Source organism: Oxyura jamaicensis, chromosome 17 (genome assembly GCF_011077185.1).
Source record: "Oxyura jamaicensis isolate SHBP4307 breed ruddy duck chromosome 17, BPBGC_Ojam_1.0, whole genome shotgun sequence".
NCBI lineage: Eukaryota > Metazoa > Chordata > Aves > Anseriformes > Anatidae > Oxyura > Oxyura jamaicensis.
Window position 1 is genome coordinate 2,152,697 of NC_048909.1, and position 21,877 is coordinate 2,174,573.

The window sequence follows — 21,877 nt, forward strand, 5'->3', positions numbered from 1 at the left end:
GACCTATGTGTGATTTTTCCAGTCCAACAAAACTTTGCCTCTCCATGCAGTGGGGTAACTGGTTATTTGCATCCAGGGGAGAGGTAAAAAGATGGGAGTGTGTTTAAATTAAGACCAATCAGCAAGAGAACAGAAAGGAAGAGACCTTCAATACATGGGGCTTTGCTCTGGGGGTATATAACTGTCTGCCACCAGCTGACTTAGATCTGGCTGGGGTTATTTTTACCAACAAATATTCCAGAGGACTCTCCCCCTGTGAAGGACACAGCCTTTCGCTTGGGATCATTTCCTTTCCCCTCCAGTACTTTGCAGTACATTTTTGGATGCTCTCTGTTCTTTTGCGTTATCAGACTCTTCTTTTTTCCCCTAGCAAGTGTTAGCTTCATTGTTCATGTCTTCAATAGCACCAAAATGTTATTCATTGATATTTAACTATGGCCTCATCATATGCAACATGTTATCATGCCCAGACATCTTTGTCTGGCTGTCATCATCATCTGTCAGTCTTTGCACAGCTGTGAGAATCTCTGGCCAGATCCTGAGCTCGTGTTAGTTGGAGGAGCTCCATCCACTTTGCAGCCTGTGCTTACAGGGATGCAAAGAGGATCACTAATAGCAGTGCAGTTAGCAGTGGCCCTGAGACAAAAAAGCTGGGTAGTACTGACTCTGTTGTTTACAACAGCATTTTTTTTCCTTTTTATCCTTGTGTGGTTCTGATGGTATTTGTTGCAGTGAGAGATGGGGAATTGTGACTCTGAGGAAGATGGCCTGGGTAGAAATTGGAATGCCTTAAGGGTATTATATTCCGTGGTGTTTCTGAAGTGCCTGGTTTGAGGGCCGTGGCATATCGAATGTCCATGGGACTACCCTGAGAGCTTTCTGGCTTGCGTGCGTAGTGAGACATGAGAAGGGCTGAGGATGGGCTGGGGACGCTCTTGTTACACTTTTCTCTAATCTCTAAATTGTGGTTGAAAGCATCTCTGCTCTGTTTTTCAGTGGATGGAATTGACCCTAATTTTAAAATGGAGCATCAGAGTAAGAGAACCCCTCTCCATGCTGCCGCTGAGTCTGGCCACGTGGACATCTGCCATATGCTGATTCAGGTCTGTCTCCACTTACGTTTTTCTGTACAAGCAATTTTCTGTGGCTTTTGGTCTCCTGCCCCACACAGCTAAAGCACACTTGAAAATCAGCACTGAAAAACCTCCTAATTTTCAGGCTTTGCTGCAGGAAGAGTGGCGGACAGTAGTGTGAACACTCAGATGACATGACTGAAGCTGACTTTCTAGGCCGTTCTGCAGACAAGCTTTGCTGTCTGGGCAGTGAGCACGTGAAGCTTTGATGTAGGGCACCGTGGAGCAGGCGGGAGCCCATGTGCCTGAGCACACCCAGCAGCGTAGTGCGCTGCCACATGTGCCAGCACAGGCTGACCACTGGCAGTCTGCGGGAGAGCTGCGAGCTGCTGCCAGGTTCCTCTCTGTAATGATGGTGGGTAGGCCCTAGAGCCTGCGAGCTAGCAGACCCTGTCTTCCCTTCTGTCAAAAACTGAGAAACTGTAGCAGGGTTTTCCTTTACGGTGCAAAAGCCAAGTATGTGAAAAGAAGAGGAGGAAAGATGCAGGTTTCACCTGTTGTCTGAGATGTAGGCTGTGATGAATCTGAGTGAGGGAAGATGGTTCAGTGAGAGTAACCCTGCAATATGATGTGAAGAAAAGAGAAGCCTTTAAAGAGCTAGAGCTTTCATTTTTAGTATTGGCGTACATCGTCCTGAGTGACTGGTTGTGTTTTGGTTACCCTTTGTGACTACTAAACCTTGAAAGGCTTTTGGGAAAGTGTCAGTGCCACGTCTTTGAAAACGAGCCCGCTGAGATGTGGCGTCTCAGCGTGCACGGTGCTGTTTGAAGGTGCAGCTTCACTCGAGGTACTGAAGTGAAGACAACAGAATGACTCATAGGAGCAAAAGGAGCAGAATTTGCAAGATACTACAAACAATTCGAATCAAGTATCAGAAGGGCTGGTTTGTTTCCAGGACCCTTCACATTTTTGTCTGCTCCCTGATGTCTGGCTGTTGCAGTAGTGCAGTGTTTGGCTGGGACTGTCCCCAGCGTGTTGGACTTGAAATACCTCTTCTCCGGTCTGAGTTGCTCTCGCTGTTTAAAAGTAAGCAAAACAAATACGCTCAGTGGGAAGCACCTAGAGGCAATGGGGGCATCTTGTGCCAGGTGAGGCTCAGTCAGCATGCTGCTGCTGTAAACAGCTCTTTGCTTTGTGCATGCGTGATCTGCCAAGAGTTGTGCTGTTTCCCTAGTTTTGTTTTGCTTTTAAGTATTGGGTGGATTACCGAGCTAAACCGAAGAGTTAAAGTGGGCAAGGTGCAGGAGACGGTAGAATTCTGGAAAAGAAGATGGTTTTGGTCCAAGGCACTGTGTGTTGGACTTACTGAATTCTTAGAGACATCTGTAGAAATGTTAGCGTTGACTTCAACAGAAACAGCCAGTCTCCAGAATTTTTGACATCTCCCACCTCTGTTGCAATCAGCAAGTTGTTCCTACTGCTTAGGGTGTTGGGAAGCACTGTCTGCATGTTCATCATGTCTGGACAAGTGATAGAACAGGGAAAACAAAGCTTCTGGAAAAAGAAGAGTGCTGATTTTTTTCAGAATTGTTCCCCAGGCTGTCCAAAAAGCATCAGGACAGAAAGCATTAGTGACAAGAGCTGTTTAACAGCAGCTGTTTACTTCCTTACACCCTGGTCGGTGGCTGTAGAAGGCAGGAGAGAGGGCAAGCAGTGTGTGCTGCTTTCTGAAACAGGTGAAGTTTGGCTGTTTGCTTGCCTGTTTTTTTTTTTTTTTTCTTCCATTTTCCCTCCTGCTTAATATGGCTAAATTTCAGGAACAACTTGCTACTAAAGCTCTACTCCCACATCCTTCCTCTGCTAACTGGTAGTGATTACAGTTGTCCTTGTATTTGCCTTGGCCTCTTAACAGGCTGGTGCGAATATAGACACCTGCTCTGAAGACCAGAGAACCCCACTGATGGAAGCAGCGGAAAACAACCACCTGGAAACTGTGAAATACCTTATCAAGGCTGGAGCACTCGTGGATCCTAAGGTAGCATTTAATCCTTATCCTTTTCTCCTGAAGAAGCCTCTGTCTGTCATTTCTTTCATGATGGGTTTTAAGACTTGGGTGGAAGCACCCAGGAAGAGGGGAAATGGACCTGTTTGTTTGGGGTTCAAGGGCTTGGAAAGGCTGCGGGTGGTGGGGGGGGTATTCTAATGATGCATTGTCGTGGCTCTGTGCATGTGGGGAAATGCTGTTGTTACTGCATCAGCTCATGTCACCAAACATGGGGGTGTCTGGTTAGATACGAGACCACTGAGTATTAGTGTCAGAAGCCCATTGCAGTGCGCTTGGAGTTTGATTTCAGAGTTTCCTTCTCTACAGACAATAATGAGATTTTGGGGGTGACATTTAAAAAAAAATGGGTTGGTAATTAGCTGCTTGCAAAGCCAGAAAAAATGACAGAGGAAGCTTTGATTTCCAAAGGCCTGATGTGTGCTTTCTCGCAGTCACGCTGCCCTGGCAAAATTGGACCCCGTCTTTAATCTCTCTACCCCTTAATTTCAACAAATACAATAAAGTGCAGCTGTCTGTTCATCTTTAGCATGCTCTGGTTGCTTTGCAGTCTTGGAAAATTCACAGATCGTGTATCAAAGCCTTAAATCAGATTCTGCTTGGGGCACGGGAACCCTCCCCATGTGAACTTCTTTTTGTTACAACCTGCAGCCGTTGGCTCGCTCCTGTCCAGCTGCTGGGGAGTACGGCAGGGCCGGGGTGCTCTTCCCATGAAAGAGCTAGCTAGGCTGGGAGGATTGCACAAGATAAGCACTGCTATCCATCCCGAGCCTTAGATGGCTCCTTGGGAGGCTGGTTCTGAGCTGGGAACGGGGAAAGGGCAGGGGAGGCTCATGTGGGTTCATGGTGGCCGCTGTCCCGAGCACCTTGCAGCAGTCTAAATGTCTCTCACCTGATTTATTCATGTCAGAGAGGAAAGAGGTTTCCTGCTCCTAAAGGTAAAGGGAAGGAAAAAATCCTGAGCTTGCAAAAGCAAATTAGAAGCCTGAGATCATGTCTGAAGTCTAGACGAGTTTATTATGTTAATTAGTTTCTTGCACTAAATTAGTCATCTTCTGAAAGTGGCAACATTGCCGTTGGAAATGGGCTCCGGCCGTTTCCCTGCAAAATCAAGAAGTAACGGGTGAGGGGGTGCCCCCGCGTGCCCGGCCTGCAGGGCGAGGGGTGGGGGCTTCTCAGCCCCTGGGTTGAAGCTGCTGATCCTGGTAACAGGAGGTACCGGCCCCACTCAAAAACTGCAGAAAACTGTACTAGAACATGCCGGCTCTCTCTAGAGAGCTCCTCCGTGGAGAAGCTGTGCTTGGCTCATACTGATGTAAGGGGAAGGCTGTGCCGTTACTCAGATGTGTCGGGCTCCTAAGGGAGAGTGCAAACCCCTCCTGTGCCCCAGGGAGACCCTCGGTACAGTCCCTGACCCGAGGCTTCCCATCTTTGCTCCCCATCCCTGTGCTGTGTTCTCTGTTCAGGGCAAATCCTCCATCCGCGAACTCTGCAGTAGGAAGGAATCATTCTGTTTGTTGGGTTTTCATTTCCTCCTCTTTATTTCCTGCTCTCCAGGCCTTGCTGTGCGCTAAGCTCTTGGGATGTAAGCGTTTGATAAAAATCAGACTCCAGACAAGATTTTTGGTGTTGGTGTGGGAGTGTCTCCGTCATGACTCACAGCCCCAGCCTGCCCATCTCCAGCAGACCCTGTATTCTCAGCTCCCAGAAGCATTTCTCCTTTCAACCATCGCTGTTGTTTTTTATCCCCTGTCTCGGTACATGGCTGTGGGCACGCTGGGTCGTGGTCACTGTGGAGGCTCTCAGCCCCTTTTGCCCTGCTGCCAGTTGTTGGGTTAAGCCCTGTGCTAATAAAAACAGAAGGAAAAAAAAAAAAGTATAAACAGAATATTTTGGGTTGAAACAAGACTGCTTTTCAGGGGGTGTTCCCTGAGTGCTTGTTCTATGCTTGTGTCCAGGATGCGGAGGGCTCCACGTGTCTGCACTTGGCTGCCAAGAAGGGGCACTACGATGTTGTTCAGTACCTCCTGTCCAACGGGAAGATGGATGTCAACTGCCAGGTGAGGTCTTTCTGCGAGGTGCAGAAGCTGCTCTTCTCCGGGCAGGGCCTCGAGCCTTGCCAGCGTGCTGTCTGGTTGCTGGAAGGCAGCCCTGCTGCTGGGGAGGATGTGAGCAAGGTGACAAGGTGGCAGTGCCGTGGGCATCTCCTCCTGCCCTGGTGCAGAAACCTTCGCCCCGCTGACCTCATGGAAACTTTCCCTCTGTGTATCTCCATTTGCAATTTCTCCTTGACCCTGAATTTGCTGGAGGAACCTGTTCCCCAAGGGTGCATCTGTGCTCCTCTAGGAGAGGGGTGGGATGGTGGTCTTGCTGAGGGACAGGTCGAGCCTAGCACTCACTTGCAGAGCTTCTGTGAGCTTTTGCAAGAGCTTTCACAGAAGCTCGGCGTTCATTGTGCCTTTTGGACAGTCGTCTGGGTTCGAACCCCCTGAGATCCATCGGCATTGTGCTGAGCTGCAAATAAGCTGGAGTTTGCTGAGGCAGATTGGTTCGAATCCTGCCGGGCTCTGCAGGACCCTGAGGGACCTTTCCCTGCAGCAGCCTGGGCTGAAGGAGTGCAGTGAGGCTGACGTGGGGAGGGAAGGGGTCTGTGGCTCCCAGGCAGTGCACCCTGCTGTGGCTGCCAGGGCGCATGTGAGCGTCAGCAGGAAACAGTCCTGCCCCTTCTGCATGTCTCACCCTTTGCATTCCCTCCCCAGGACGATGGAGGCTGGACGCCGATGATCTGGGCCACTGAGTACAAGCATATCGAGCTGGTGAAGCTGCTGCTGGCGAAGGGGTCGGACATCAACATTCGAGACAATGTGAGGTTCCTCCTGGAAAATCTGTTTTTAGAAATAATGCACAGTCTCTGCTTAAAAACCAGATGAGGCCAAGAACACAGATTTTAGGCTCAGTGCAGGAAGGCAGAGTGATCCCTTGACACAGGTGGAGGCGAGTGCCTGGTGGGAGAACAATCCTCGATGCTGTAGAGCTGCTTTACAAGCAGGCAAGCAGTCCTTTTCCTCCGGCTCTTCTGATGTAGCCCGTAAAGATGCTGTATGTGGTGCTGCAGGGAGTAGTTAGCTCTGTGCACCTCTGCCTCTGGTCTGCCTGGGTCTGTCCTGCTGTCGCCTGGATGCCATGCAGGGACGATCGCCCTCAGGATCAGACTTGACTGCCCCTTGTTGTTCATGGGCCATGTGTTGGGGGCATCTTGCTTGCTTTTTGTGGGGCACGAGCTCATGCTCATGCTCTGCAGATGGATTGGGCAGATGCTGCAGCCACTCTGCCAGCAAATATTGCACGTCTGGCTTGTCCTAGGCACAACAAACCCCTAGCCACTGACGTGGACAGAGTGTGGCAGCGTGCCAGAGCTTGCTCTTGGCCTGCTTCACCTCTGTAAAACCTGCCTGAGTGGGGAGGGCTCCGTCACTCGGGGTCCGCCTCAGGTGGGCGCTCTGGGGGCCCCGTGTGTCTGTCAGCTGTTTTCACGGGGATTTTCAACTAAAAAGAGAAAAAGAGAGGGAGATGACTGAAGGGGAAAAGGAGACTACATCCACACTTCTTGGGAGCTTGTTAATCAGCACAACTCCTTTTTTTCTTACTAGTGTATTTCTTATGTTTTCCTGTCTCTCTTAAAGAGAGACATTGAAGAGAGACTTCAGAGAGAGACTTCTGGGGTATTGAAACCCCAGAAGTGCCAGCAAGGCAAGCTTGGGTATGAACCAGGGTGTGATGAGCTCCTCCAGGCTTTGGTCTGTAGGAGACGTGCGATAGTTTAGTAGATGAGGGGCACCTGGCTTTGCTGCTTCCTGCGCGCACGGTGGTTACAACAAAGTACTTACCCTGCCGTCAGCTCATGCCCTAGCGTACCTCATGGCGATACGTTTTGTTGTCCAAGGCTGCTCGTGTGACTGGTTCCACTGGATATAAGCACTGTTTCGTATTTGTCATCCCAAATACGTCTTCCAGAGCCTGTAGGGTGCTGGCGGGGGTAGGTGCAGGCACGGTTGTCTCACGGAGCTCAGAATGGCCCCAGCTGTTCTCCAGGGGTCACCTTCCCCAGTCTGAAAGTCCCTTCTCAGTAGGAGCCTCCATTTCCTTGGTAACTGAAACTTTTCCCTGGCAAGTCCAGACCTGATACTGTTCCTAAGAGCAAGAATCGAGGTGGATGCGGGGGCTTCTTGGGTTGTTGCGTGGCCTCAGAGCCCTAGCACGGACTCTGAATAAAACCATCTCTTGTGTGAGCTGTCACAGAAGCCTTTGGCTGCCGGTTACAAGATCACACGTTAAATGATGAAAATCAAATCGTCTCAGTCAACAATTTACTTAAAAGAAAACTATCCCCTTAGCAGATGTATGTGCGGCATATCCGTTACAGTGCCTCCAGCGCAGAGTCTCCTGATTGCAGCCATTAAGAAGCGATGTCGCTTGTGCTGGGAAACATCATCCCTGGCGAGAAACGCTTTTGATTGTAATTACGCTGCTGTCAGGCAGTAGCCGGTGCAAAGCAGCCAATCTAGGTGTCTGAAATGTGTCTGAGCGGCAGCGTGGGGCGTGCAATCGACAGGATTCATTTTTTCATTGATGGGTGTGTTGTGCCGAGGAGCTCTCCTGTGTGTTTTAGCCATGGCGGGAGGCAGAAGCCATGCAGAAAGAGGTCTCCCCACTCCCCGGTGCATGTGAATAGCCTCATTTAAGAGAACGTCTCCGTTAAGGTGCGGTGACTAAAAGATGTGCTTTATTTTTCCTTGACTAAAAAGTTGGGAGATCATTACTATCGTTGTGCTGTTGTACTCGGCATCTTCAGAGCCTGTTGGGGGAAGGACTCTGAAGTGTGCTGCAAATTGCACCGTAACAGAAAGCAGTACCATCGCTTAAAATACCTCCGTCAAAAAGATGAGTGCTGAGCTATTTCTAGTGCAGCAAGTGAGAGATGAGTACATACAGTATTTAAGAGATGCCTGAAGTCGGATTGATTGCTTTCCGTGTGCCTCCTGGTTCTCTTTCTAGCACCTTCATACACCCTACAGCCTGTGCTCTGCCCTGGCTCGGCAGACACTTTCTCTCTCATTTGATAACCTGGGGAGACATGCTGGTTTTGCTGCGTGTCTGGGCCGGGGAAGCTCAGCTTCTAGCCTTTTCCAGTGTGCTTGTTCATGTCTGTCACCTCTCTCGTGGATTGATCCAGATTGTTTTGTGGCTTAGAGACAGACGATTTGTCTGCGTGCACAGGGAAGGCGATGGGCCGCTTTGCATGCAGCCTCCCCGTCTTCGGCGTGTGGAGGCGGCTGGAGTGAGAACTCCCTGCTCGTCTCCGCAGAGATTCCCCTGCCTGCCTCGGGACTCCCAGGCAGAATGAGCAGTGCAGGGGAGGAGGAGGGAACCACGTGTTGAATGCCGCAGGTGCAGAGCTGGGGATGGTGAAGTCCCAAAGCAATAGGATTGTAATGCACCAAACAGCCTCTCTGCTCTCTTTTCTTCCCCTCCAGGAGGAAAATATTTGTTTGCACTGGGCTGCTTTCTCTGGCTGCGTTGACATTGCGGAGATACTGCTGGCTGCTAAGTGTGATCTGCACGCGGTGAATATTCACGGAGACTCCCCCCTGCACATCGCAGCCAGAGAGAACCGCTACGAGTGTGTGGTGTAAGTACGGCTCCAGCCCCGCCACTTCTCCCCCTTCCCCTGGTCGCTCCTTTCTGCCTGGGTGCTGGCTGGGAGCTCGGGACAGCCCCTGGCTTTTACACACAGACCAAGTTTGGGACGCAGGGCTTGTTTCTCTGGTGCCCTGCTCCTGGGCATGGTGGGTCTGAAATACTAGCTGCTGCCAGAGCTGTTGTAAAAAAGGTCACAAAACATGGGGTAGTCCTGGAGGCTTGGGAAAAAGGCTCGAGGGGCTTTGCGCAGCATGGGCTTCTCAGCACAAAGGGGATGGGCATCCTTGATCAAAGCTGGTTTTGTGGCATAATGGAGTAACGGGGCTTGTTTCATTTAGGCACTGCTAGGAATAAATTCAGTATGTGTCCTCACCAAAAGCTGGTGAATGTAAACAGGGGCCAAGTCCAATACCGGTTTCCCGTGGGGCTCTTCCATTTCCATCCTACTCTTCCCTCCCCTTGTCTTTCCCTGCCAGAGAGAGTTTCCAGCCTGCCTGAAGTCAGGCTGGCTACCAGCAAGGCACTTGTCATGCCTGGAGCAAGGCAAGATTTGCCCAGAGCTCCAGTCTGTGGCTTCTGCCAGCGCCTTCGTGTAGAAGGATTCACTGAACCATGCTTAATAAAGAAAACTCAGGTGATTATTCACTGCTACAGATTCTACCTTGTCCCTTAAGGGCTGGCTGGAGACGTGATTCAGTTCCTTTTCCCTTTGCGCAGTTTCTCTGGGGGATGCTTATCCTTTCTTGCTGTTTTGCAGTCTATTTCTTTCCCGTGGCTCGGATGTCACTTTAAAGAACAAGGAGGGTGAGACTCCACTCCAGTGCTCCAGCCTTAACTCTCAGGTCTGGGTGGCTCTACAGATGAACAAGACTCTTAGAGAATCGTCGACTGAGAAGCCTGCCCAGATAGAGAAGGTAGTGAGCAGGTGAGAATCTGGCTGGCTTTGCTCATGGGGTGTGAAATACAGCCCTGGCGAGGGGGAGGCTGGAGGCCTGGTTTGAGAAAGGACTCTAAGTGCATGCTCAGCTTTCTAAACTGGTGGTGCAAAGGTCAGTTTGAGCTTAGTGGGAATTAAACACATGCTGATTCAGGCTTGTAAATTCATCCTTCCAAATGGAAATATTTGCATGCACAAAGAACAATCCATAAGGGAGGGTGGAAAGAAATGAACTCTGTTCTAGTCTGAATTGCGTTCAGGCTTTGAATGCGCAGTGATCAAAGACAGTAATTCTGCCCCAGGATGTCATTTGAATGTCCCCTTGTTCGGGGGAGCTTTTCTTCTGTGACAGTTCTTTCTGCCTCTGACAGAGACATTGCCCGGGGTTACGAGAGGATCCCGATTCCCTGCGTCAATTCGGTGGACAGTGAGCCTTGTCCTAGCAACTACAAATACGTTTCACAGAACTGTGTCACGTCCCCAATGGACATCGATAGAAACATCACTCATTTACAGGTGAGGGACTGTGTGCATCCCTGTGTTTTTTCCTGTCCTGGTGTGTGCATTTAGAGACGTTGCAGGGCGCCGCGCCCCAGCACAGGTTTTGCATTCAGAATGGGAATGTCTCGTCCTACCGTTGTCATCAAATCCAAGCACAGGCTGTAGTCCTGAATTCCAGCTCTTGCTCTAGGGGACAGGATTCTGCTTTTTGTCCTTTCCTAGACTTACTCTAAGCTCTGCGTTCGGCTGTGCACTGCAGCATCAGCCATCTGGTGCTGTGCAATGCAGCTCCCCTTCATCCATTGCCTCTGTTCTGGCTCTGGAGAGGCAGTGAGCTGTTGGGAGCCCTTCCTCATGCTGTCTTCTAGTGACTGCAGCACCCAGGCCAAGGCCTTTAATTGTGATGCTGAATGTCCTCAAAAGGCTGGCTTGTGGAGCAGAGGAGGGGAAGCATTCAGAGAGGGTGACCCCTCTCCAGGTGCAGCTCGTGGTCGGTTGAGGGGAACTTCCCCAGGCCAAGCCCCGCTGTGCAGCAGCTGGTGGTGGGACCACGCTGGGTTGGGGAGTGCTGGGGAAGCAGCCAGATGGAGCACCCGCCTGGGGAAAGGCAAGCAGCAGGGGAGGACTGAGAAGTATCATCGTGTCATCCCCAGCTCTGGTCCCTTCTCAGAGCTTTCCTTGTCCTCAAGCGTGGAGTACAGCTCTTAGGGTGCAGAGGAAGGTTAGTAACGTGGCTCATTATGGGATCTTCTCCTGCAAGCCGGAGTCCTTTGACATTCATTGTACGTAGAAATAAGGATCTGAGTAAACATTCCGCTGAACTGATGAGTCTGGATATCTTTCTGGCTAACGAGCTGCAGCAAGGGCCTCTTTTGGAAGTGCTTGGGAGGCACTCCAGCAACAGGCAGGAGGTGAAGACTTGTGGTTTCCTCTCTGGCCCAGCTACAGAAGTTGCTCTTTCACTTACACGAGAGTGGCTTGGAGTTGACCCCTTTTACTTCTCTTTCAGTATTGTGTATGTATAGACGACTGCTCCTCCAGTAACTGCATGTGTGGCCAACTCAGTATGCGCTGCTGGTATGATAAGGTGAGCACACAGAACTTCGCATCTGGGTAGATGAGGGATGGCTAGCTCAGTTTGGCAAAATTCAGAATTTCTAATAGTACCTGAAAACAGTTCCTTGCATGGCTCCTCTCATTTTTAGTTTAAAATGCCTAAAGTTGCAGTCTCAGCTTTGAGGCATATGTGATAATAACAAAATGTGTACTCAGGGAAGCTTTTTCCGTGGTTGTTTGTGTTGCTGTCATGCCAGCTGAGCCATTAATTATACCCATGTGATAGAGAGCATTTAGAAATCCATGCGTGAAATCAGCTTCCATCGCAGGGCAACACAGAAAATGCTGTAATAGGTAAATGGGGAGGGTGGTAGAGGGATTTTTGCCTGCCTTCATTTATCACGATCCTTCTGGATGAAGGCAAAGTAACTATGTTTTAACTTCAGCATTGCCAGAAGCTTGGTTTGTTTTGGGTAAGTATGCTTCAGTCCTCCAGGGAGGTGTTGAGGTTAATATTTGGACAGGTTCTGCTAAGATCAGAAGTTCCGTGAATCTCTGCAAGTTTCTCCCAGGGGGAATGCTGGCATCTTTCTTTGCTTTGTGGCCATTTTATTTACACATTAATAGGTGATTACATCTTCAAAGCCATGAAAGCTAAATTTGTTAAATATGATGGACTGCCTCTATCGCTTTCTTAATCCTATATGGTTGGTAGATAATAGAATTGTAGCTTTTTTGGGAGAGTTATTTGGGAAGATAATGTGGTTTAGAACTTGGGTGTACTGGCCTTGTAATCTGGAAGTTTAGGCTTTATTCCAGAGATAGACAAAGCATCTGCTTCTCCCCTCCAGCACTGCAGAATGATGATAATGATGATGCACGCCATTTTTTGCACAGCACTGTAAAATAGTTTTTTGTTGGTGGTGCATAGAGTGATGCCAGGCAGCAAAAATGTAGGTGGTTTCTTGCTGTTCGTCAGCTATGGCGATGGTGGCTCGTGTGCCACTCTCGGAGGGGAGGAAAGCCTCTGCAGAAGTTGAGGTGTGAGCTTATTTTGGGGGAGGTTGGGGCATGCCTCCGTGCTGGGGTTGTCTTTTATTATTTGGGGAAATTCTGCTCTGGGCCTGCCTGTGGTTTGGAGGGGTCACAGCAACAAAACTTAACCCAGTCTTCAATGCATCTCCTCTCCAGGACGGCCGACTCCTGCCTGAGTTCAACATGGCCGAGCCGCCGCTGATCTTTGAGTGTAACCACGCGTGCTCGTGCTGGCGGACCTGTAGGAACCGGGTTGTGCAGAATGGGCTCAGGTGAGAAGGAGGATCCACACGCAGCTATCAGGGCAAAAACACCCCCAAACCACAGAGCTCCCCCAGCCTCAGCTCTGCCTGCGAATCCACAAAAGCCAGGGCTTCCAGGGATGAAGCAGAGGTGGGGCAGGTGCCACCACGCGGTGGTGGGAGGCACAGTGGGTTCCTCCACGCTGCCGCTGGGAACGAAGCAGCAGCAGGCTGGTTTGTGCCCTGCCTCTGCCCCGTCATGTGGGAACTGCGCTGTTCTTTCATCAGCCTGACCATAAAACATGCAAATTGCTTGTGCATGAGCAGCCTGGATGTATCTTCTCAGGTAGAGAGCTCTGAAAAAAATAACAGCAACAGGAAACGCAAAGCCTGCGTTTAGAAGGACCTGTAAGCCAGCCGTTCACATTACAGATACAGGCCAGTATGCACAAACATGGCTGCTCAAAGTTCCCCAGGTATTGGCCGGACTCCCCCTGAACTGGATATTTGAATACCTGTTGGCTTCAGTGCTGCAGATCAGGCTGTTATGGCTTCGGTGCCAGACTAAATATTAAAATGTTTTGTATTGCACCTCTGCTTTGGGGAAGCTCGCCTCTGCACCGAACATATCGGAACAAACTTCTAAGGAATCCCATTGGAAAAAGACTTCTGCATTTTTTATGGTACTGGTAACACTTCTGGGGGGGGGGCTTCGTATTTCCAAGGACATTTTGCAACATTAAAAATAAGCAAGGGAAAGGCTGGAGGCGTTTCCACAGAACTTTACCCCTCTGTGGTTTTCCCTGCCAAACTGCAGAGCTCCAGTGTCTACGTGGGTGTTTACTTAGGAGCTATACAGCTAGATCTGCTGCTGCTTTCTTGCATGCTCAAGTGTTTCTCTGAAAGCCAGGAAGGGCTGGAAACACAACCAGGAGCCTGGGAGCGTGGCTCTGTTAGGAAGCTATGGCGAGGTCAGGTGCTTGGCAGAGCTGTGCTTGAGGTCCCTGCGGAGAAAATGTGTAAAGCTCCTGCTGTTTGGTCTTCAGCTCGGCACATGGGTGCTCCCCTTCCAATTTCAGTGTTTCCTTATCAGTTTTGCTCCAAGTGAACTCTGCAAGGCAGTATGTATGTTCCTGTCTGGCATGCTGACCCAGCTCAGAGTGGGTCTGCTGCTGGCGTTGGCCCCAGCAGCAGGTCCCAAAGCTGAGCTCAGCTCTGTCGTACCGTGATGAGCGAGGCAACACAGAGGGGATGTTCCTCAAGCCCGCAATGCAGCGCTATAGCCAGTTTTATGAGGGCAGTTGTTCTCTCGACGCCATGTTTTGCTCCTGGTTAAGGCTCCAGGAGATGTGAACAAATACGAGAAAATGATCGGCCCTGGAGAGGAAGCATGGTTTGAGCTGACGGTGCAAAGAGAGGATGGGTGGGGGGAAGAGGAGAGAAATACTGGAAAAAGCAACAGGGTGAAGTTAAGGTGAGCATCGGATTTCTCTTTATTCCGATAACAGCATTGCTGAGAGTGGGGTTTGGTTCCCTTGGGGGGAGAGAGAGCGTTCCCTAGCCCTGGAGATTGTTCATCCTGCACTTAACTCAAGTTCTGGCTGAGCAGGAGGCAGAATGACTTACAGCATTGTTTCTCTGCCTATAAACTCCATCAGTAAAATTCCACAGAGCAGCTATTACACCAAGAAGTTTCAGGTTGCAGCATTTCTTCCTTGTCTTTCATCCAGGGAGTTGGATATGATGGAGCAGCTAAATGCACTGGCCTCAGCAGAGGGCAAAGGGATCAGAGCACTTAGCTCAGGGTGTTCTTAATTCACTGTAAGCTCCCTGCCTCCCCCTGCAGCACGCCTCCCTTCAGAACCTTAAGTCCCTTTCCAGCTTCCCTGCTTCCCCCAAGTGCCAAGCGTGTGCGTGAAAGGGAAAGAAATTCAGGTGGTGGGATTCTGGGATCCTGCGTGTGAATCCTCAGCGGTGTAACCAAGCAGAGCATCCAGTCCCGTGCCCTCCTCCCCAGTCCTGAGCACCTCCAGGCACCAGGCGTGCGCCTCACCAGCTACAGCTGGGCAGGGAGAGGGGGTGGTGGGCACCTGGTCCTGGTCCCCAGGCAGTGCCCCCCCTGTGTCCTCTGGCTTGGAGCAGCACCGGGAGCGGAGCACACACGTGGTGGCACCAGTGTGAGAACTGGGGGATTGAACAGTAAAACCATCGTTGAGTTGCTGCTGATTGAAGGTTGCAATTTTTTCTGTTCTTCCCTCTGCAAGAATCAAAATAAAAATCTGTTCCCTTTCTGCTCAGTGCTGCCATTGATACGGGTTTGTTTCTTCTTCTCCAGGACTCGGTTGCAGCTCTATCGGACACAAAAAATGGGCTGGGGTGTGCGAACGATGCAAGACATTCCACTGGGAACCTTTGTGTGCGAGTAAGTTATTCGCTCAGCTTTCATTAGCTCACGCAAACGCATCCCTTCCCAAGGGCTGGCACAGCTTGCAGTCGCTCCTCTTTTGAGGAGAGGTTTTCATGCAAATCAAATTGGCACAGAGCAGAATTGCTCTCCCTCACTACGAGGCTTCCTGATCCCATTTCCTGCTCTGTTTGTCCTTTTCCTTGCAGCACGGAGCTTTCTCCACCCCTCCACATCTCGCTGGGATCTGTGGTGAGCTTGTAGCCATGGGCTCTGTTATCCCTGTGACACTTGAGCAATGGGGAAAAAACAGATTTGGGTCATGCTGCAAGGGCATCACATGTTCATATGGGATGCATATATGGGATGTTTAAGGTTGTGGGGATTCGGAACAACTTTTAAATTGGATCCTTTTCTGTTTCAGTACTGACTTCCCGAGAGGTTTCCCAGGGTCACAGCTCTGGCTTTAGTCTGATGCAGCAGAACAGTAAAGCACTTGGCATTAAGTATAAGTTTAGGCCCTGATTCAATAAAAGTACTTGGGAACAAAAAAGTTGAGATTTATGTCAAGTGAAAAAACTGCTGCTGAACCCCACAGTTTTTAGACTCCAAAGTGATACATGTGCGTTATTAAATATTTTGGAAAGTGTTTTTTTTCATTATGGTACTAGTGAGCTAAGGTCTTCTAAATAGGACTGGACTCCTGACCTTCATGAGAATGCGTGCTAGGGTTTTTTAGAGCTAGTTCTTGATGCTGTATAGGACCGGGCAGGAGATTGATGAAGATTATTGCACAATTTAAACAAATAAAGGGAAAGAAAAATCTGCAGTAAATCAACAAAGTGTTTCATCCAGGCATACTCCAGGCACCCAGGAGCTGCCAAATGCTGAAATGTTTTTTGCCTTTTTTCAGAGATTATTTTTTTGCAGAGTTTCTTCAAACTCTGCTGTCTGGGGGGGAGCGTTTCAAGCCTGTCCTCAGGTGGGGCTTCCTGTTGAGTACCAAAGGTCTCTGTGTTTTGGTTAAGCACCCAGAGATGATCCAGAGCCTGCGAGCAAATTTCTAGAGAATAAAGGCACCGACTTTACCAAATCCTGCTGGAATGTTAATGCACGAGAGAAATAAGCAGCGGTAAACAGGCAGCCCGGGGAGACGGGGCAGCTCTGCGCAGCGGGGTCATTGTAATTAACACAGGCAGGTGCAATGGAGAGCGTCAGAGCTGGTGGGGCTCAGATACCACAGTCGCACTTTAGCTCTTCCTCCACACTTGCCAGGAGCTGCTGGGGCTGTTTCAGTGGTAGGCACTATCTTCTTCGTTGTCTAAACGAGCTGCATACTAACCAGCTGAACTAATTCATGTCTTGCCCATGCAAGTTCCTCCTTGTCCCCGTCACTCTCCCTCACACGTTATTTGCACAACTCACTGACTCTGGTCTATTCCACTGCTCTTCCTCAAGCCAGCTGCCCTAATCTCCTCTCTAATTCTGCATGTGTGGCCCTTTGGACTTTGTTCCTTCTTCTCCTCACCTCTGGCCAAGAATCCCCAGTGCCTGCAGTGCTCGGGGGCTGCTTGCACACAGCAGCTCCCGGGATGAGCTCAGTGGAAGAGCATTTTGCATTTTGCATTGGCTGCCTGGAGCAGTGCCCTGACTGGGTGGTCAATTTGTGCTGGGCTTATTCCTCTGCTTTGGAAGGTTGCTAATTGTACTGGCATGAGAACAACTTTTATTCCATATTTTTTCATGTATGCCCACACGGGGAGCATGGAAGAGTTCTCCCAAGGGTTTTATTTTGCAAAACTCTTCCAGGCTCTGGTGCCATGCAGACTCTTTCTCTGTGTGAACACCTTTCTTACACACATCCTAGCTTGCTCTGTGCTTTCAGCTTTTCTGTGTGACCACTCAAAATACGATTTCCCTTCCCATTTCTGCTTGCAGACTGCTCTGGCAGCACGCAGCGCTCACTCCTGTAGGAAGCACTCAGCAGCGTTCAGAAGCAGCTGGGAGCGAGGCTCTGCCAGCGCGGTGACCAGCCAGCCCCTCCACAGTCACCTCGAGGTGGCAGCTGGGGAGCAGCTGCTGCAGCCCCTGCTGCTGGTGCCCTCCAGCCCCTTCAGTACCTTCAGTGAGGTCCTGCAAGCCGCGACCTGGCGAGGGAGATGCGACAGAGCCACCCTGTGCCTGCCCCGCAGGGCTCCGGAGCAGAGGGGTTGTGCTCTGGGCTCTTCCACGCCTATGTGCTGTGGAAGTCCACCACGTGCTCCACGCAGATTCCTCCCGGACCCCAGAATTTGCTGCTCCTCAGAACCTGCTGCTGCTTGCACAGTTGCTGCGGGTTGTTTTGAAGCTGCTCTGTTCAGGCGGCTTTGTTCAGTAGCGTAACTGCTCACGCTGGGGGTGGCACGGTGGGTTAAGGACTTCCCTTGGAGAGGCGTGGAATTAGTGGGATGCAGAAACCAGAGGTTTTTCCAAAGTTCTGGAGTTTCCCTTTCAGTGTGTGTCCATTATGTGGTTTCCAAATACTTAATTCCCATAGAAAACATGATGCTCTAATGAGATGTTATCTGAATCGAGCCAGGTGTGGCAGCCACACCTTCAGCCAGCGGCACCCCAGGCGCCCCGTCCCATCTCCCACACCCCTGGAAATGCTGCAGCTTGTGCTAGGGACTCGTTGCTCTTGAGTTTTGCACCGTGTGCTCTGATCTCGTGGCGAGGAGTGGCAGCGCGCAGCTCTGGGACGTGGTTACTTGCCGTCAGCATGTTAAACATCGCTGTTCAGACCGGGGAGATCAGGGAACGGTTTGTATCGGTGAGCAGTCCTGCAAAGGAGAGGAGTTACAGGAATGGTCTGTAAAGGGACATGGAAGCAGCAATTTTTAATTAGATTGCTTTTCATTTTGTTTCACTGAATTGTAACCGTGAAGTGGCTGTCACTGAGCACGGTTCCTCTCCGTGCAGCATTATTCAGCTGTTTCTTAGCTGCTGCTGGCTACCGTGCCACGCTACAGCAATTTCTCTCCTTCCCTGGCCATAATCTTCCTGTTGCTTCAGGTCACCGGTGAGCGTGTGGTTTCCCGTAATGCTGCAGCCTTGCGGGAGCGCTTAATAAATAACAAGATGCAGCGGGGGCGACCAGCAGGAGCACACACGGCCGCAGCAGCCTCCTGGTCTGGCAGAGCTGCTTCGCCAGGCGGCTCGGATTTGGGAACGGCAGCCAACGGCTCCCTTGTCACCGAGCGCGTGGGTCCGCCCCGGGTTAATGTTTCGTGGCTCTCCTCTTCCTGAGCCCAGGAGTTAAATGCTGCCTCGAGCCACAGGGGGAAATGGATATGGTTGGTTAACATTTCTGAAATGCCTTGAAAGCTGCGGAGGAAAGCTGTTAGAGTGCTGATCATGGAAGCGGCTGCTGGTGCTACGAAGAGTATTTGTTTTGGGAGTCCTTAGCTGATAACTCCTTGGTGCTGTGGTACAGGCTGGGAAGGCTTTGGTACCAGAATCTACCGTGCTGTTGGATTTCTTGTATTCCTTCCTCTGGCTCAGTTTCTCTCCCCTGGGGTCTCTTGTTTTGCTTGCAAGCTGCTCAGGACAGGAAGCGCCATAGGTTGGAAGACAGATGAGGGAACCCAGGGGCAGCAGGGGCTGCTCTGACTCGGGATTTTGCATCAAAACCAGCATCTGGCCAGAGCGTGGAAGGTGGCCTGGATGTTTTGTCCTTCTCAGCAAGCCAGGCCAAGGAGCATGTGTGGTGTGGTGCTTGGAGGGCCTGACTGAAATCTACCTTGTGCCTGTTTGTACCACATGTGGTTGTTACTGAGATCACAGCTCTGGTTTATTCCCGTCTGAGAAGGATGAGAAAGAAGCCTACATCCTTCCAGGGATTCTGCCAGGCTAGATTAGACCTAAGACTCTTAAAACAAGACTTCCACAGGTATGTAGCATATGTAACCAGCCAAAACACCCTGGAAAATGAAGAACAGAAACAAACATTTTACACTGGGATGAAAACAACACAAACATGACAGTATTGTACAGGAGAGCCAGGACGTGCGTCTGACAGCGAACGTCAGGAGAGGTGGATGAATGTATTGATCCTGGCCAGCAAAGGAGATTGCAAAACGAAACGTAGTCCTTGGGAAAGTAAATTTAGTTGGAAACAAAACTCCATTTTTATTATTAAAAGTGTTGCCCTGAGCTTGGAGCCAGATTTTATCTGCTTTAAGTTGTTAAAGCTCCTTTTGCCTGAGTGGATCTGAAATGACTATGGGTTGTGATCCGTGCTGGGCTGCATCCCCTCCTCCTTCCCTCTTACCAGAAAGGGGTGCTGAATCCAAGTTTACGGTTGCACGAGCGTCTCACTCCTGCCTTGCTGTTTGCCTGCAGGTATGTCGGTGAGCTGATATCCGATTCCGAGGCAGACGTCCGTGAAGAGGACTCCTACCTCTTCGACCTTGATAACAAGGTACTGTATCTGAAGGCGCCTAGTGAGGCAAGCCCAAGGTCCTCTCCCCCAGAAGAGCAGAGGGATTATTTGTCTCTGGCCTGATGTACAGCACGGTCTGAAAGCCTGCAAAGAGCAGGGCTGCTTCTGCCCTGGGTTTTGATCAGAATCGGCTTTAGGGTTCATTAAAATGGTAACAGAGCCCAGCAGTTCTAGGCCACCGTGTTAGGTGCTGCCCGCAGGGGCCGGTAATGCCGTGTGCCATTCACTTACAAAGGGATCCGTCAGTACCCTGGCAGGGACTTGAGGCTTGTTCTGCTGCTGGTTGTCCTGCACTGCTCTGCAGAGGGCTCATAGAAGAAATCTTGTTCTGAAAAGTGCGATCTAAAGCTTTTCAGCAAGACTGTCACTCCGGACTTCCCTTGGGAAAGGAGAGGAGGAGAAAGGTAAGCTGGCGACTCAGGAGAGTGGGTGGCTCCCAAGGAAAGTTGTAAAATAGCCTTTGTCTTGTGTCTGTCGTCACCTAGGGACAAAGCAGTTTGGCTTTATTATTGTTTTTAAAAAGTGACAGACGTTCAACAGCTGAAAAAAGGTAAGTGTGAATCTCGTAGTCTGTCTGAAAACATAGGGGTCAAATTGTAATTAAAAAATCAAAGAGCAGTGGGGACTGAACGCTGCTTTGTGCATTTAGGAGCATGAGACTGCCTGGGCCTTTCCTGGCCTTTAGGTTAGCCCCTGGCTGGCAACTCTGAGGGAGAACTTCTGGATTTTATCTTTGTAAAGCAAGGAGGGAGACTTAACACAGGAGCAAGCATGTGGTCTTTTTTCAGAGACCACATCTTCAGAGTGGAGCGTCTGTGTTACAGGCACCGCTCCTGAGGGGTCGCTCAAAGAACCCCGAGGCAGAGCAGGGAAGGCAGGGCAGAGCCCGGCGGGTCCCCGTTACCTCCTGAGCACCGGGACATGCTACGGGTGTCAGCCCTGGGAGGGCAGCCGCGGGGTCCCGTTGTGCCCTGGAGGAGTGGCCTGGCTGGAGCATGAGCTGAAACGGAAGAGCAGGATGGGGACGTCATTTCTGATGTCCTTGTTCTTGAGTTGTCCCTTGTGCAAGGTGAATCATTCAGCATGCCAGGCCCCGCAGTCATGTCCCTTCCCCTGTCTGACAGCGGGCAGGGATGGAACAGCCAAACCTTGCTGCCATTTCGGGCCTTCCAGGGAGGAGGACATAGCACAGTAGGTGCTCTCCAGGTTTCCACAGATTAAAGAGGGAGCTTTCTTTTCTCTGTGCTAGAGAGCTGGAAGAGACAGGCTATTTCTGGGAAAGATGAGGCCGAGTTTTAGCTGCTGTGGTTGCTTTCTGTCGGGGTTGAGCCACCCCTTCCCACGGGCAGGCCCACCTTCTGCAGTCCTGTGCATGCACTGAGCCCTGCTGCACTCCACCTGGGAGAGGCTGCGGTCAGAGCTGAGCTCTGCTGCAGGTGAGAAGGGCTTTCCTGGGGCTTTGCCCTTGTGAGAAACCCCAGAGCCTTCCCATTCACCGTGTCCGGAATTGCCTTTCGACACAACTGCTGACCCCACTCCTGGTGACACCGGTGGGATCGCTGCCCTGAGGTGCGCCTGGTGCCTCACCTGGCCGCTGAGTGAGCCACCAAAAAAGTCACGTGTGGACTCGTGCCTGGCTGGGAACCATTTGTATCGCTGCTGACGATCGTTGGAAGCCATCTGAGATCAAAATGCCCTTCCATTTTAAGCACTGAAGATCTTGTAAGAGGTGAACACAGACTTCTGCACGGCCCTACGGTCTGCCTGCTCTGTTGACAAGGAGCCTCATCCCCCCGAGCAGGTCATGATTCTGCTCTTCCTCTCTACCTGCCGCCACGCGACTCCGACACTCGTGTAACTTGTAGCAGGGTGGGACACAGTTTGCTCTGGGACTTTTCCCCCGCAGCAGCGCTGCAGTGAGGATGCTGCCTGTGCTGCTCAAGGCAGCTGGCTTCATTCTTGAGCAACACCTCTCGACTCGGGTGGCGGAGAGCTCAGCTCTTTCCAGACGGTCACTCAGGGTAGCAGTGGGTGATGTCCTGGCCAGAGGAAGGTGGCGTTTCCGTGGATGAAAGCAGTGCTGAGAACTACTTGTGACTGAAATCGGAGCTTGGAGCACTCCGTGTGGTGTGGGACCATGTGGCTGACGCCTCTCCGGGCACTGGGACGTCTTCCCTGGGCTCCTGCACCAGTGGGGCGGTATGATCTGACCCAGCTCATCCATTAAAGATTGCAAGGTGCTTGCCCAAAAGGGAGTTTGAGCACTGCTAATGGATCCTTTTGCTTTTGGCCTCTTTGCAACTGAAATTAGCTCCTGTAATTAAAGTATCTGCTTTGCACAGTCATTCTCTGCTGGAATAAAAAAGCCCTGAGGGGGGTTCTTTTAT

At 50.8% G+C, this 21,877-nt stretch overlaps 1 protein-coding gene across 12 annotated transcripts in view; it reads left to right on the forward strand.

The window, feature by feature from the left end:
• The window catches only part of EHMT1 (euchromatic histone lysine methyltransferase 1), a 114,729-nt gene that overhangs the window by 89,086 nt on the left and 3,766 nt on the right, over nucleotides 1–21,877 (forward strand). For all 12 annotated transcript variants that reach the window (XM_035341400.1, XM_035341403.1, XM_035341404.1 and 9 more), the window contains 11 exons: nucleotides 997–1,103; nucleotides 2,986–3,108; nucleotides 5,094–5,195; nucleotides 5,895–5,999; nucleotides 8,670–8,824; nucleotides 9,593–9,760; nucleotides 10,144–10,288; nucleotides 11,283–11,360; nucleotides 12,521–12,636; nucleotides 14,942–15,028; nucleotides 19,391–19,469. In XM_035341400.1, the coding sequence (XP_035197291.1) occupies nucleotides 997–1,103; nucleotides 2,986–3,108; nucleotides 5,094–5,195; nucleotides 5,895–5,999; nucleotides 8,670–8,824; nucleotides 9,593–9,760; nucleotides 10,144–10,288; nucleotides 11,283–11,360; nucleotides 12,521–12,636; nucleotides 14,942–15,028; nucleotides 19,391–19,469 (1,265 nt within the window). The remainder of the gene's footprint in view (nucleotides 1–996; nucleotides 1,104–2,985; nucleotides 3,109–5,093; nucleotides 5,196–5,894; nucleotides 6,000–8,669; nucleotides 8,825–9,592; nucleotides 9,761–10,143; nucleotides 10,289–11,282; nucleotides 11,361–12,520; nucleotides 12,637–14,941; nucleotides 15,029–19,390; nucleotides 19,470–21,877) is intronic.